The sequence below is a fragment of the Puma concolor genome, chromosome A2 (assembly GCF_028749965.1).
Source record: "Puma concolor isolate L17-30 chromosome A2, mPumCon1.1.hap2, whole genome shotgun sequence".
Taxonomy (NCBI): Eukaryota; Metazoa; Chordata; class Mammalia; order Carnivora; family Felidae; genus Puma; species Puma concolor.
The window spans coordinates 171,998,232-172,011,038 of record NC_141668.1 but is presented as its reverse complement, the minus strand read 5'-3'; the positions used below and the strand labels follow the sequence as shown (position 1 = coordinate 172,011,038).

The 12,807-nt window shown below is 61.8% G+C and overlaps 1 protein-coding gene and 1 non-coding gene across 3 annotated transcripts; one reads left to right on the top strand and one right to left on the bottom strand.

The window, feature by feature from the left end:
* Window positions 1-142: 142 nt before the first annotated feature.
* On the top strand, window positions 143-249 carry LOC112853068 (U6 spliceosomal RNA). The gene has a single exon (XR_003222876.1). It is a non-coding gene; the product is annotated as a U6 spliceosomal RNA (small nuclear RNA).
* A 1,337-nt stretch (window positions 250-1,586) lies between these two features.
* R3HDM4 (R3H domain containing 4) lies at window positions 1,587-11,400 on the bottom strand. Of its 2 annotated transcripts, none has more exons than XM_086699759.1 (8): window positions 11,246-11,400; window positions 6,302-6,456; window positions 5,769-5,893; window positions 5,207-5,330; window positions 4,104-4,189; window positions 3,563-3,648; window positions 3,425-3,480; window positions 1,587-2,642 (listed from the first exon to the last, which is right to left on the bottom strand). In XM_086699759.1, exons 1-8 carry the CDS (start codon window positions 11,320-11,322, stop codon window positions 2,539-2,541), a joined length of 813 nt encoding a protein of 270 aa, XP_086555885.1. In that variant the 5' UTR covers window positions 11,323-11,400; the 3' UTR covers window positions 1,587-2,538. The 2 variants fall into 2 exon arrangements, with proteins under 2 accessions (XP_086555885.1, XP_086555886.1); XM_086699760.1 differs by having other exon boundaries at window positions 3,563-3,591.
* Window positions 11,401-12,807: the final 1,407 nt, after the last annotated feature.

Genomic DNA, 12,807 nt, shown 5'->3' with positions numbered 1-12,807 from the left:
GAATGATCGCATTTGATCGCACTATATGTTGTAGGAATCTAGGAGAAAGATGGGTCGCTGACTCCTTTTAAAAGAATTCACCCTTTGTGTAAAGGCATTTTTTTGGGGCACCATAAATACCCTTCGGCTGGGCCGTGGGTTCGTGCTCGCTTCGGCAGCACATATACTAAAATTGGAACGATACAGAGAAGATTAGCATGGCCCCTGCGCAAGGATGACACGCAAATTCGTGAAGCGTTCCATATTTTGCTGCTCTACTCTGGACTCTCCCGAGCAGGGAAACTGAGGCTCCACAAGTGAAGCGACTCTCCCTTTGGAGGCCCTTCCCCGATTTTCAGGTCCTCCCGCGGGCTGCAGGGGAGGGCAGGAGGCTTCGGGCCGGGGCACCCCGCGGGCAGGGGGAAAGGGTCCTCGTGCAAGTGGCTGCACCCTCTGGGACCACGGGCCTCCGGCGTCCGTGCCAGCCACGTGGACTTCCGCGATTTAGTGTCTGCCCTTAAAACTCTTAGGATGCCTGTTAAACGGGCCCCCGCACACCCAAGCGCCCAGACCTGGCCCGAGAGAAGGAACCAGGCTCCGTGCAGAAACACACAGGCCTAGCTGGAGCATCCCGGGGCTCGTGTATAAAAACCCCACAACGATGGGGGTGCCTCAGAGAGACCCAAGGCTGCGAGGGCCAAACCTGGACCGTGACCGGGATAAATAATACCGGATGGCCCACCGAACTAGAAAGTAAATCTTCATGTGTCCCAAATGGTTGCATAAGTGAACGCCTGGGGGAGAAGAGACAAATGTCCCTGCAGCATTCTCAATAATTAACATAGATTTTCTGTCCTCAGGGAGGTGGTTCCCAGCCCCCAGTCCTCTGTGTGGGGGGCACGCAGTAACGCCTTCCGGCCAGGATAGCGTGGAGGGGGAGGAGCTTCCCAGTGTGGAGCCCCACCAGCACCCCCAGCCGGGAGACCAGGGTCAGTGTCAGCAGTGAGGAGCCTCGTGGGCAGCGGGGCCCCCAATGTGATGGCACCAGCGAGACACTTCCCTCAGCGTCTGAACCCCCCGCTGGGTTCATCCTGCAGGACACTGGGCCAATCCCGGACACACACAGGGAGGCCACGTGAAGACGCAGGCAGGGGCTGGAATGAGGTGGCCACAGGCCAAGGAATGCCAGGGACCCCCAGAAGCTCGAAGAGGCAAGAAGGCCCCTCCCCTGGAGCTTCACAGCCCTGCCGCAGGTTGGGTTTCGACTCCGGCTTCCAGGACTGGGAGACAAGAAATTCCTGTGGTTTTAAGCCACAGCTGGGGTTACTTTGTCCTGGCCACCCCAGGACGATCACACAAGTGACTTTTTGGACGGTGGGCAGCTGGGAAATGGTGGAGCTGGGGTTGGAACGTGGGCACCTGGGAAGGGCACGAGCCAGGCGGCAGAACCAGCGGCCTCTCCCTACACGCCTCCTCAGTGTAAGGCTTCATCCCCAGGCCTTCGGCCCTCAGCGACGACTGAGACTCCACACATCCTGAGCACCTCTGTGCACCTGCCCCCCCCCCCAGCCATACCCCCAAGGAAAGCCCCACAGCTGGAGACCAGAGACCAGAGCACCAGAAATTTATTGAACTCTCCACTTTTCCCAAAGCACGACTAGACACACACACACACACACACACACACACACACACACACACACGGGAGGGTCCCCCAGCCCTGCTCTTGTGGGACATGCCAGGGTGGCCAGTGAGAGGTCAGCCCAAGGCAACAGGCCAGAGCTAGGCTAGGGGAAGGGCAAAGGGACACGGACAGGGGAATGGGGCAGTCCTAGGGCAGAGGCTTCTGGCTGGAAGTCCTGATCCCGCAGGATGAAGGGAGGAGGTGTGTAGAGCAAATGGGGCCCCAAGAGCCACCAAAAGCCACCCGTGGAGGACAAACATGTTCCAAAAGGGTGGCAAGACCAGCCTTTAAGATGCAGCCCCTGTCCTAGGGCGTGGGGCACACGCGCAGGCGCACACGACAGAACACACCTGGAAAAAGGGGCGGAGCCCCAGGCCCCCCCTCCCCCACATCCAAGCCAAAAGCTGGGGGATGGGGGAGGATCAAACAGGGACTGGAACAAAGTCCCCCGGTTTATCAGTTGGGGCAAGTTTTTGGTTTTTCTTCCCAAAAGGGAAATTTAAAAATCTACAACAAATCATGCCAAATTCATTAAAAGTGATAAAAACCCAGCCTGTCGCTCCTCGCTTAAGTTTCAGACGGGGCCGAAAAAGCTGAACGAAGAAGGAACACGGAAGTGACCAGGCCGGGTCTCCTCGCTGAAACTCAAGTCCCGGAGCGGGGAGCTGCAAGGCCAGGACAGTCCGGTGTGGGGGGCCAGGGCCCCGCGTTTATCTGGGAGAGGCGGGCTGGGAAGGAGTCAGAGTGATAGCACCCCCCCCAGGGGTAGAGCACGTCTGCAGGGACAAATCCTCCAAATAATAAAGATACTTTAGCGAATGGCACGGGAGGCCTGGGGGAGGGGAGGCCGGGGGCGGGGAAGGGGGGGGCGGCCATCAGCTGCGCTGCTCCAGATACGCGGACAGGAGCAGCCCCGGTGGCAGGAAGTCCAGGTGGCGGTTGCTGACTTTCATCTGCCTCTTGCCCTCCAGGTCGGCACCTGTAAGGGGCAGGGGGCGCCACGATGAGGGCAGCATGGGGGAAGGGCACACGAGGTCACCGCCTCCATCCCTGCCCTCACGGGGGGTGGCGGGGTGGGGGGGGGCTGCTTCCGCATCAGGGCTCGAGTGGCCCAACCCCCACCCGCCCCACCTCCCTCCACTCCCGAACCTGAACCAGCCACGCACACCCGAGCTCATTCCATCTCCCCTCCTCCCATTTTGCCAGGGCCCCTGCTCCTCCGTGTCCGGGCCGTGGCCCAACTCCTGCGGGGAAGCACCCCAGGACGGGGTAGCACCCCCAGCCCAGCCCCTCGGTCCCGAGTCTGTGGGAACAAAGGGAAGGGAGCGTGGGAGGGGCCGTCCCTGAGTTGCCATGGAAACCGTCACCTCAGCAACTCCGGGCAGGAGGCGGAGCAGAGGAGCAAGGAGGCGGCGCACCCAGAGGCAGTGAGGACTCTCCCTGGGGCACTGTGTCCTGAGAACACCCCCGTGGTAAAAGCGGAGACACAGGCCCCAGGAGGGGGACTCGCCGAAGTCAACTGGGTGGCATGGTGGAGGGGGGCTGCAGGGGAAGCTGCAGCTAAACAACCTTGCACCCAGCATGGAGCCAGACGCACAGGGAGCTTCCAAAGAACTCGAACTCGCACAAGAGCCTTTGCTCATGCTGCCCCTCCTCCTCCAGAAGCACCGCTCCCCCAGTACCCAGACCCTCTGTGACTCGGGCCTTGGTGTCCCCAGGGTGCATCAGCCAGGTGGGGCCCCGCGGGTCGGCAGCACTTACTGGCTGAGATGAGGTCCATGTACTGACAGATGGCGTGAAGCAGGAGTCTCTCGAAACTGGAGAGGAACGGAAGGTAAGCGGTGGCGAGCCAGAGCCAGTCCCTGGAGGGGCACATTGGGCTCATCCCCACCCTGTCACCTGTTGTCCAGCATGGCCGTGTACACGGCCTGGGGAGACACAGAGAAAAACCTCAGCAGCCTCTCCTCCCAGGTCTCCAGAGTTTCCTGCAGGGGAAACAGGTCTAGGGGTGAGGCCAACTGTGAGGCTGGGGCCAAGCTGTCTACGCCCCATGCCCAGGGGAGCCTCTGGAGCCCAAAGCCCTGGGTTCAAACGTGGCTTCTGACCTGCTATATGAAGCTACATAACCCTTTCCGAAGATACCAGGCACTGAGATATCCCCATGCTTCTGAACCCCTGTGCCCTCCTCCTGGTGAACTCCTACACATCCCGCAGTACCCACTGTCATTGCCCCTGCCCCTCCCACCCTCATGGAAAGCCCATTCCCGGCCCAGTTCCTGCACTCTGATCACACTGGCCTGTGTACTGCCTTGTCTCCAATACCACCTGCACTGGGTAACGGACTACCCCTGACACCACCACCAATTGAGAAAGTGAGGAAAAAAAGGTAATTAAAAAAAACAGGCAGGTGGAAAAAGAGGAGGCCTGGCCTGATATTCACCATGGGGATGCGGCTCCGCTTGAGGACAGTTCTCAGACGCCGGCTGATGCGCTGGAAGCACTCACGGGGTGTGTAGGCTGGGTCCTCTGCAAGAGTTCTGGGCTTGGGGCAGCGTCTAGAGCAAGCCCCTGGCCCGCCCCACACACCGGCTCCTCCACACCTGTCCCTGGGCACCGCCCACACACTAGGCTCCTCCCCTCCCCGGGCAACGCCCCCCCACAGGGCTCCTCCCCACGTCTCCCCCAAACACTGCCCACTCGCTGGGTCCTTCCCCACTCCCCCCCAGGCACCGCCCATACGTGGCATCCCTCCCCTTGTCCCTGGGCCCCGCCCACACGCCAGGCCCCTCCCCACCTATGCCCGGGCACCACCCACACGCTGGCTCCTCCCCTCCTTTCCCCCGGCCCCGCCCCCACACCTGGCTCCTCCCCTCCTCTTCCCCCGAGCACCGCCCACACATTGGCTCCTCCCTGTGTCTGGCCCACCCACACGCTAGGCCCCTCCCCACCTCTGCCCGGGCACCACCCACACACTGGCTCCTCCCCTCCTTTCCCCCGGCCCCGCCCCCACACCTGGCTCCTCCCCTCCTCTTCCCCCGAGCACCGCCCACACATTGGCTCCTCCCTGTCCCTGGTCCACCCACACGCCAGGCCCCTCCCCACCTCTGCCCGGGCACCACCCACACACTGGCTCCTCCCCTCCTCTCCCCCGGGCCCCGCCCCCACACCTGGCTCCTCCCTTCCTCTCCCCCCGAGCCCCACCCACACACTGGCTCCTCCCCTCCTCTCCCCCCGAGCACCGCCCACACACTGGCTCCTCCCCTCCTTTCCCCCGGGCCCCGCCCCCACACCTGGCTCCTCCCCTCCTCTTCCCCCGAGCACCGCCCACACATTGGCTCCTCCCCGGCCCTGGCCCGCCCACACACCAGGCCCCTCCCCACCTCTGCCCGGGCACCACACACACACACTGGCTCCTCCCCTCCTCTGCCCCGAGCACCGCCCACACACCTGGCTCCTCCCCGTCCCTGGCCCCCCCACACAGGATCAGCTAGGCGTACACCCTCCGTACCTCTGGTCCCCCCAACCTCCCGTCCAGGCCCGCACCTCTCCTTCGATCCTCCCCGCGGCCGGGCCCCCTCCTCCGTGCCTTGCTCTTGCCCTCATCCTCCAGGTAGCGGAGAACCCGTTCCTGCTCCTCCCCAGAGCGGTTCATGAAGTCATTCCAGACCTAGAAGAGAGGCGCGCTGGACCCAGGCGTCCTCAGCCCCGGGTTCTCCATATGGCCAATGCACACAGAGGGCCACAAAGTGTGCGGAAATACCCCTTGTTAGACACGTTTGCCCGCTACAGGGTACCCGCAGACCGCTCCTCCGGCAGGGATTGGTATGGACCAAATGTGCCCTCGTGGAGTCCTTCATTCCCAATGAGGGGCAGATGAATCGGGAGTGCCGGAAACTTCTGGGGTACGTGGGAGTTCTGCCTTGTCTGGGGATCCCCAGGGAAACAGAGAGGGTGGGCATAGAGGAACCAGAGGGGCACGGGTGCAGATGGGTGCTCCTGACCGAGGGACCAGCATAGGCCGCGTGCGGCAGCGGAAGCGAGAACAGAGAGGAGGCCCGCGTGGCCGGAGCAGAGGGAGGCAGTGACCAGGGCACGGGGGCCCCACCTCCATGTAGGTCTCATTGTTGCAGGCCTCTGCGAAGATGCCGGGTGCTGCGGGGGGGGCCAGGTCCCCATCGTCCAGACCAGCTGTGCCCCCGTCTGTCTCCAGCAGCGTTAGGAGGTACTGGGCTAGATGGAAACAGATGGTCTCTGGGCTGGGGGGTGGCATTTGGGGCCCCCCAGTCTCCTTAGAAACCCAAGGGCCGTGTTTCCTCCCCTGGCCTCTGTATGTATGTAGGGCCTTTACGCTCTGGCTCACACTGGTCTCCCCACCCCCGTGCTCCACCTGGCTTTCCCAGAAGGCGCAGAAACCATCTAGCCTCCACCTCCAGAACTCCTCCTTTTCCCGGGCTCGTTGAACTCCTATACATCTTTCAAAACCTGAGCTCCAACGCCCAGAGCTCCGTATAGCCCACTGCCAGCATTGCCAGCTCAGGGTCAGACTCAGGGTAAAAGCACCAGGTGATACCGACAGACACACAGTTCTCATCTGGGCCCCAGGAACCCCCCAGGAGGTGCCCCCAGCCCCCCGCTCACTGTTCTCTAGACGCTGAAGGCTCTTCCGCCCCTTGGCCTTGGGCACGAGGTCTGAGTTCCGCACGGCCTGGTTGATGAAGTGTTGCTTCCGCTTGGATGCTGACAGCCTCTTCACCTGGGAGCCAGCTAGAGCGGGCAGGCAGCCCGGAAGGGGCCTGTGGGCCGGGGTTGGGGTGGGGAGGCAGGCCTCAGGGCCAACACAGGCCAGGACCCCCACCATGGCCACTGCCGCTTGGTTTCCCTCAGCAACGGGAGCCCTAGACCCTTAAAATTGCCGTTTGTTTCACGGTCACATCACCCAGGAGGCCCGTACAGTCGTGATGACAGATTAGTAAACTGGGGCTCGGAGAGGAGCAGACACTGGCCTGCATTCACACCTTGGGTGGGTGGCCAAGAAAAGTTCCCAGGCTTCCGGATCTTACCGCAAGCTAGTGGGACCCAGAGTCTCCAGGTTTGAACACCGCCCTCCTCTTGGAGTTTCTCAAGAGGCCTTATTATTATTATTTTTTTTTGAGACTTTTTAAAAGTTTATTTATTTAAGCAATCTCTGTACCCAATGTGGGGCTCCCAGCCGGGCACCCCATCAAAAGACTTGATTTAATGGAGCAACCCCCATGCCAGCAGCAGAGACACCGAGAAACATCCCCCGGAAGCTGAAGGTGACGGCCAAGTCTATCTGCCTTCTGTCCCTGGAGTCCCCCCGAAATGTGCCCCCCTTGGAACTAATCTGCTGTCCTCCAAGCAAATGCATTAATGTGTAGATGAATTAGCAGCATGGCCAGGCGTCCCACTGGGGACCCACAGGCCAGCTGCAGACACGACACGGGGCCGGGACGGGGTGCTGGATGGAAACATCCTGGCAAGTTCCGGGCTTCCAGGTCAGCCCCTGACGACCCCCAGACCACAGGGGGGATGGTCCCCACTGGGCCACAAAACCCTCACACTGCAGGGGCAATGGTGGATCCTGACCCTCAGAGGGTCTGGGCGCCAGGATGGCCCCTCCCGTGTCCTAACTCCCTCTCCCTCTGTCTGCTCCAGCCACAGGGTCTCCTCACCGCCCCTCCAGCAATGCCACTCGCCGTCCCACCCGCCGGCCTGTACCCCCTGCCCGGTGCACGCTCCCCCTGCGTCTGAATGGCTCACTCCTTTGAACATCTCCTTTGGCTCTGTTCTAACCTGTCAGGGAGACCCCGGCCCCTTTATGTAATATGTCACTGCTTTGTTTTCCTGACCACCGTAGACTGCCAGCCTCGTCCACCGAAGTCCCCACGCAGACACTCACCCACCAAGCCTGGCACCCAGCAGGTGGTCCGAAAACCGACTGCCGCATCGGTTCTCAAAAAAATCCCACAATTCCAAGACTGAGTAGGACTCCGAGTCCAAAATGCCCCTCAAACTTTCTGGTACCCAAAGTTCCCAGGACACAAATTAAAAACAGAAGTGTGGCCTCTTCCTTCCAAGCCACCAGTAGGCTCTAGAAAACCGTGAAACTCCAGGACTGTGGCAGAGACCTTGTAGGGGTTAGGAATGAAGCGAGTGCTCCGTGGGGTCTATACATATGTAAAGCGTCCCCAGCCTTAAGCATCTGTCCTCTGTAGAATGGCCATTACATCTTGATCAAAAAGCAAACAGGCTGATGAGACTCAGCACGGCATGAGGTCACAGTGGAGCAGGTAAGCAGCATGGGCTCCCCGGGTAACAGTTTCTGGCAAAATCCATGCTGCTGTCTGACAAATAAACTCACACACGCACTAGTACCCATCAACAGGAGCACACGGCAGAGGTACGGTTCGGGTCCTGGAATCTCAGCCCCGAGTTCAAATCCTAGCTAGGATGCTTCACGGTGGAACCGGGAGCCTCAGCTCACTCTCTGCCAAGTTAGGACAAGAATGGCCTCTGTGTGGGGCGCCTGGGTGGCTCAGTTGGTTAAGCGTCTGACTCTTGATCTCAGCTCAGGCCCTGATCTCTGGGTTATGAGTTCAAGCCCTGTGTTGGGGCTTACATTAAAAAAAAAAATAACAAACGGCCTCTGTGAGTCCGAAAGGGGACAGTCAGGGCCACAAAGGGCCAGGGCAGACATCAACCCAGCTGCAACTTGCTTGGTTTCCTCCTGTCATGGGGAGCTCACCCCCTCCGCCACACTGTTGTGAATACTCATTTCCACTATCATGCAGGAGGCTGGTGATACTATGTTGAGGCCCATTAAATTAGCAACTGAGACACAAAGTCATTATCTTAAGATCCCACAGTCGCGAGGAAGGCGGCCGGCCGGCACGGGGAGAGGTAAATCAAGTCAGCACAGAGCCAGTGACTGTGAGGCTGGATCCAAACTGAGGGCTGCCCCCCTGAGGCCCACCCCAAGCCCCAGTTCACCGTAGCTCTCCCCGGGCTCCAATGCCTATGTCTCCACCTTGGCAGCTGGACAGCGTCCAGAACGGCAGCCTGGTGGGGCTGATAACAGAGTCCGCATCCGGCGCGGGGGGTGGTTATCAGGAGATGTCAGAGCAGGGCTGAGTCCTCAGGACCTGGGGCTCGGAGAAATGGGGCTTCCCCATCACCTCTTGAGAGTGGCAGAGCCAGGATTTGAACCCGGTCGGAACAGCAACACCCCCTTGAACCATTCAGTCTCCTGCTTCCCTCTGGGCCCCTCAGACCACCCCCCACACCTGGTTGAGACCCAACGGGGCCCTCCCTTGCTCCACCACCATGCATGGCTCCCCAGAACCCTGAGCGCAAGGCCCAGCTCCATCTTGACCTGGCATCAGAAGCCCTGCCCTGCCCTGCACCGGGACCACAGGGGCCTGTGTCCGGCCCCATAGGCTTCTGGAGGGCTCGCCACCCTCTCGTGGGCCTCCTGCGCTGAGCCGAGCACTGGAAATCGAGTCCCACCACCAACTCAAGCTTGCTGACCTCAACCAAATTCCAGCAGGAGGCAAGAAACGTGTGGTCTCCAGGGCCAACGACCGGGCCTGGTCCCCACTCGAGGAAGAGAGGACAGCAGAAGCGGGCAGGACAGAGATGGCAACCCACGAGTGCCCAGCAAATCGGATCTGTAACGAAGGCTGACGGGAGAGGGACGTGTGGCAGCACAAAGGTTGTGTAAAACACACCCACACATCAAAAATCAGTGCCTCACCCCATCCTCTGCTCCCTTCACCGTGCCCCAAAGCCCCCAGGAACAGTCTACCTCAGGGCCTTTGCTGAGCCTTCTGCCGGAAGTACCTTTCTTGGCACAGTCTGCCGTTGGCTCAAATGCCACCTCCTGGGAGAAACCGCCGTGCTCCTGGACAGCCCGACCAGCCCCATTACCCCGCCTCACCTGTTGCTGCCCAGAACCAGCTGGTCTACTCCTCAATTTACTATTCAACCCTCCTTTCCGGAACTACACGCTTGCAGATGGGATGGGGTCGGCCCCGCCCCTGCTGTGGCCCGGGCACCTGCCCACAGAGACCGCTTCACGGATGGGGAAACCGGCAACGCAGACGGGGTGCCTTAGGCTTCCTGGACCTGACAGGCCTCAGGAAATGTCCGTGTCCTCAAGGTGCCTGTCCAATGAGGGTGGACGGGCCCCAGGTAGAAACAGCTGCTAAGTCAGCTTGGGTCTGGGGAGAACAGCCTCCTTTGTCTCCCCCAGTTCTGCTCCCCGCGGGTTCTGAAAGGGGGCCTCTTGCCACCTGCTCTGTTGGGCTCCAGGGTACCTTCTCTGGCACCGGTCCCCCTCCCCCAGGAACAAGCAAGAGAGGAACCTAGTTCCTGAAGCAGGAAACCAAGGGGGGAGGGCTCCGAGCGGAGGTGACTCAGGCTGGGGCGGGGCCCCGCGGCCCCCAGCAGCGGCCACACCCCGGGGGACACGGGGTGCCGCGGTGGCACCCACCTGGCAAGTTAATACCCGCTCTGGGTGCTTAAGGCCCCTTCAAAGAAGGGAAGTCCCACGTCTGTGGAGACCCACGTGGCCTCCGGGCAGGTACCGGGCGGAAATCGTAACAGCACAGCGGCAACGAAACAGAATGAGACGCTTGGGACAACACAGAATGCGCGCGTCCTTTTGCGGGGCACCTCTGAGCGCAGGGTCCCTGACACCCCCCACCTCGTCCCAGGCACTGCGAGAAGAGGCCGCTGGTCTATCTCGTTGTACAGATGGAGAAACTGAGGCACAGAAGCTGGAGTGACCGGCACACCGACGGACGACGAGGCAGCCGATTCCTCGCTCCCCGCCCCCCCCCCCCCGGACCAGGGGGCGACAGCGCGGTTTTCGGCATAAACACCCCGCTTCCGCCGAAGTGTGCCCGGCCCCTCTGGGGTCCTACCTGCAGCGGCGGCCCCGCCCCCTCCCGCTCCCGCTGACCCGGTGTTGAAGCACCCCCCCCCCCCCCCGTTAAGTACTCAGACACGAACAAAGAGCCCTGTGTCCTCGGGGGGTGGGGGCTGGAAAACCCCATGGGGCGCGCACAGGACTGGCTGTGGGGTGCAGACCCCGCGTGGGGGGACAGCGGCTCGTGCGTTAGCGCCCGCAACACCAAAACGGACTCGGGGGACGCGGCGCGCAGCGACACCACCTCGCCACCTCACCCGAGCGGGCGGCCAGGCGCACGACACCCCCAAAGCGAGACAATACGCGGGCGCGGGGCTGAGGGGGCACTTCTGGGCCCCGGGGGCACGCCAACGCACGAACCGGGTGCCTCCCCCCCGCCCAGCAGACGCGCGGGCCGGTCGGGGGTGGGATCCCTCCGGGGGACGACAAAGCCCCCTCCTCCCACCCCCACCACCGTCCGGGGCACCCCCAAGGAAAAGGGGCGGGGCGGGCCTGGGGCTGCAGCCGGACCCGAGGGGAGAGGGGAGAGGGGAGAGGGGAGAGGGGAGAGGGGAGAGGGGAGAGGGGAGAGGGGAGAGGGGAGGGGCCCCGGAGTCCTGGAGGGCGTGCCCCGCCCGCCCCGCCGCGCTCACAGCGTCCGCCGCCCGCCGGGGGCGCTTCCCACCGCCGCCACCTCCGAGCCGCCCTCCGGGTTCTCCAGCGCGACCATGGCTCGGACGCTGCTGCCGCCGCCGCCGCCCGGCAGGGCCTTCTCGGGCCGAGCAGGAAGTGACGGGCGCCCAGAGGCGGGCCGGGGCGGGGCCTGGAGGCTGGACGCGCGGGGCGGGGACCGAGGCCGCAGGGCCAGCCAGATCCCGGGGCACAGACGGGGAGACCGAGGCGGCGGGTAGCGAGATCCCCGCCCCCGAAGCCTGGAGGCCGGTGGGCGGGGCACCCAGCCTCCAGGGGCTGGTCGGGGAAACCGAGGCCTGGGGAGCTAGGAAAGAGGGGGGCATCCATTTCAGAGGCAGAAGACAGATGAAATGACCCAAGCCGCGCCCCCACCCCGGCCCCCAGCCCCGAGTCCACCAGACTCTCCCAGTCCTGTTTCAGTGCGGCCCCTGGAGCCCTGACTCCTTTACTCATCTCTGAAAATAGACGTTAAAAGGGGGGGGGGGGGGGGGCTAGGTGGCTCAGTCGATTAAGCTCTGACTTGGGCTTGGGCGGTCAGTGGGTTCGAGACCTGTTGGGACTCTGTGCTGACAGCTCCGAGCCTGGAGCTGCTTCAGATTCCGTGTCTTCCTCTCTCTCTGCTCCTCCCCCACTCACACTCTGTCTCCCTCTCAAAATAAATAAGCATAATAATTTAAAAAAATTTTTAATAAAACAATTTTTTTTTTTTTTTTTTTACATAGGGCAACATCAGTTCCCACCCCCTTTCACCCCTGAGGATTTGTTCATTTAACCAATGTCCACTGTCAGCAGGGCCCAGTGATGGGCTCTGGGGTGTGGCAGTGGCCAGGACAGACCCTTTCCCCTCGGAGTGGGGCAGGAAAGAGGAGTTCTCTGAGAGAGAGGGACTGGCAGGCTGCAAAGTGAGAAGAGTGTGTCAGGCAGAGAGGACAGCCAGTGCAAAGGCCCTGAGGTATCCAGAGTGACCAGAGCAGGGTGATGAGTGAGCATGAGGGGGAAGGAGGCACAGGGCCGAGGGTGGACCCGTGAGCCCTGCGGTCCTGTGATGGCGGGTCTGGCAACGGGGAGTTGTGGGAGGGTTGGGAGCAGAGAATCGAACCTGTGGAATCTGGCTGGAATACACCCTTCAGTCTACAAGAAAAGTGGAAACCAGGACCACGTGAAGAGACGCCACAGGGAGACAGGGCCGCAGACAGCCTGTTGGAAATTGTGCTGGAGAATGACCGGATCACTTTAACAAACACACAGGGTACGGAGGAGGGGCTGCTAAAAGAGTCCCCAAAGCGCGTACTATGTGGCATCATACGGATAAATGTGAAAAGAGCCAAATGAATCAAAGGTGATATAAATCCAGAGAGAAGGCGCCTGGGGGGGGGGGAGCGGCCAGCAGGGGGTCCTGGGGGGGTTGGTTCCCGCTGGCTCTGGGGGGCGGGGATTGCTTCCTGCCCCCGCCCCCGAGAACTAACTGCCCAATAAATGTGCTAAGTCTAGAGCATGCGACCGGGCCTCCCCCCCATTCTGG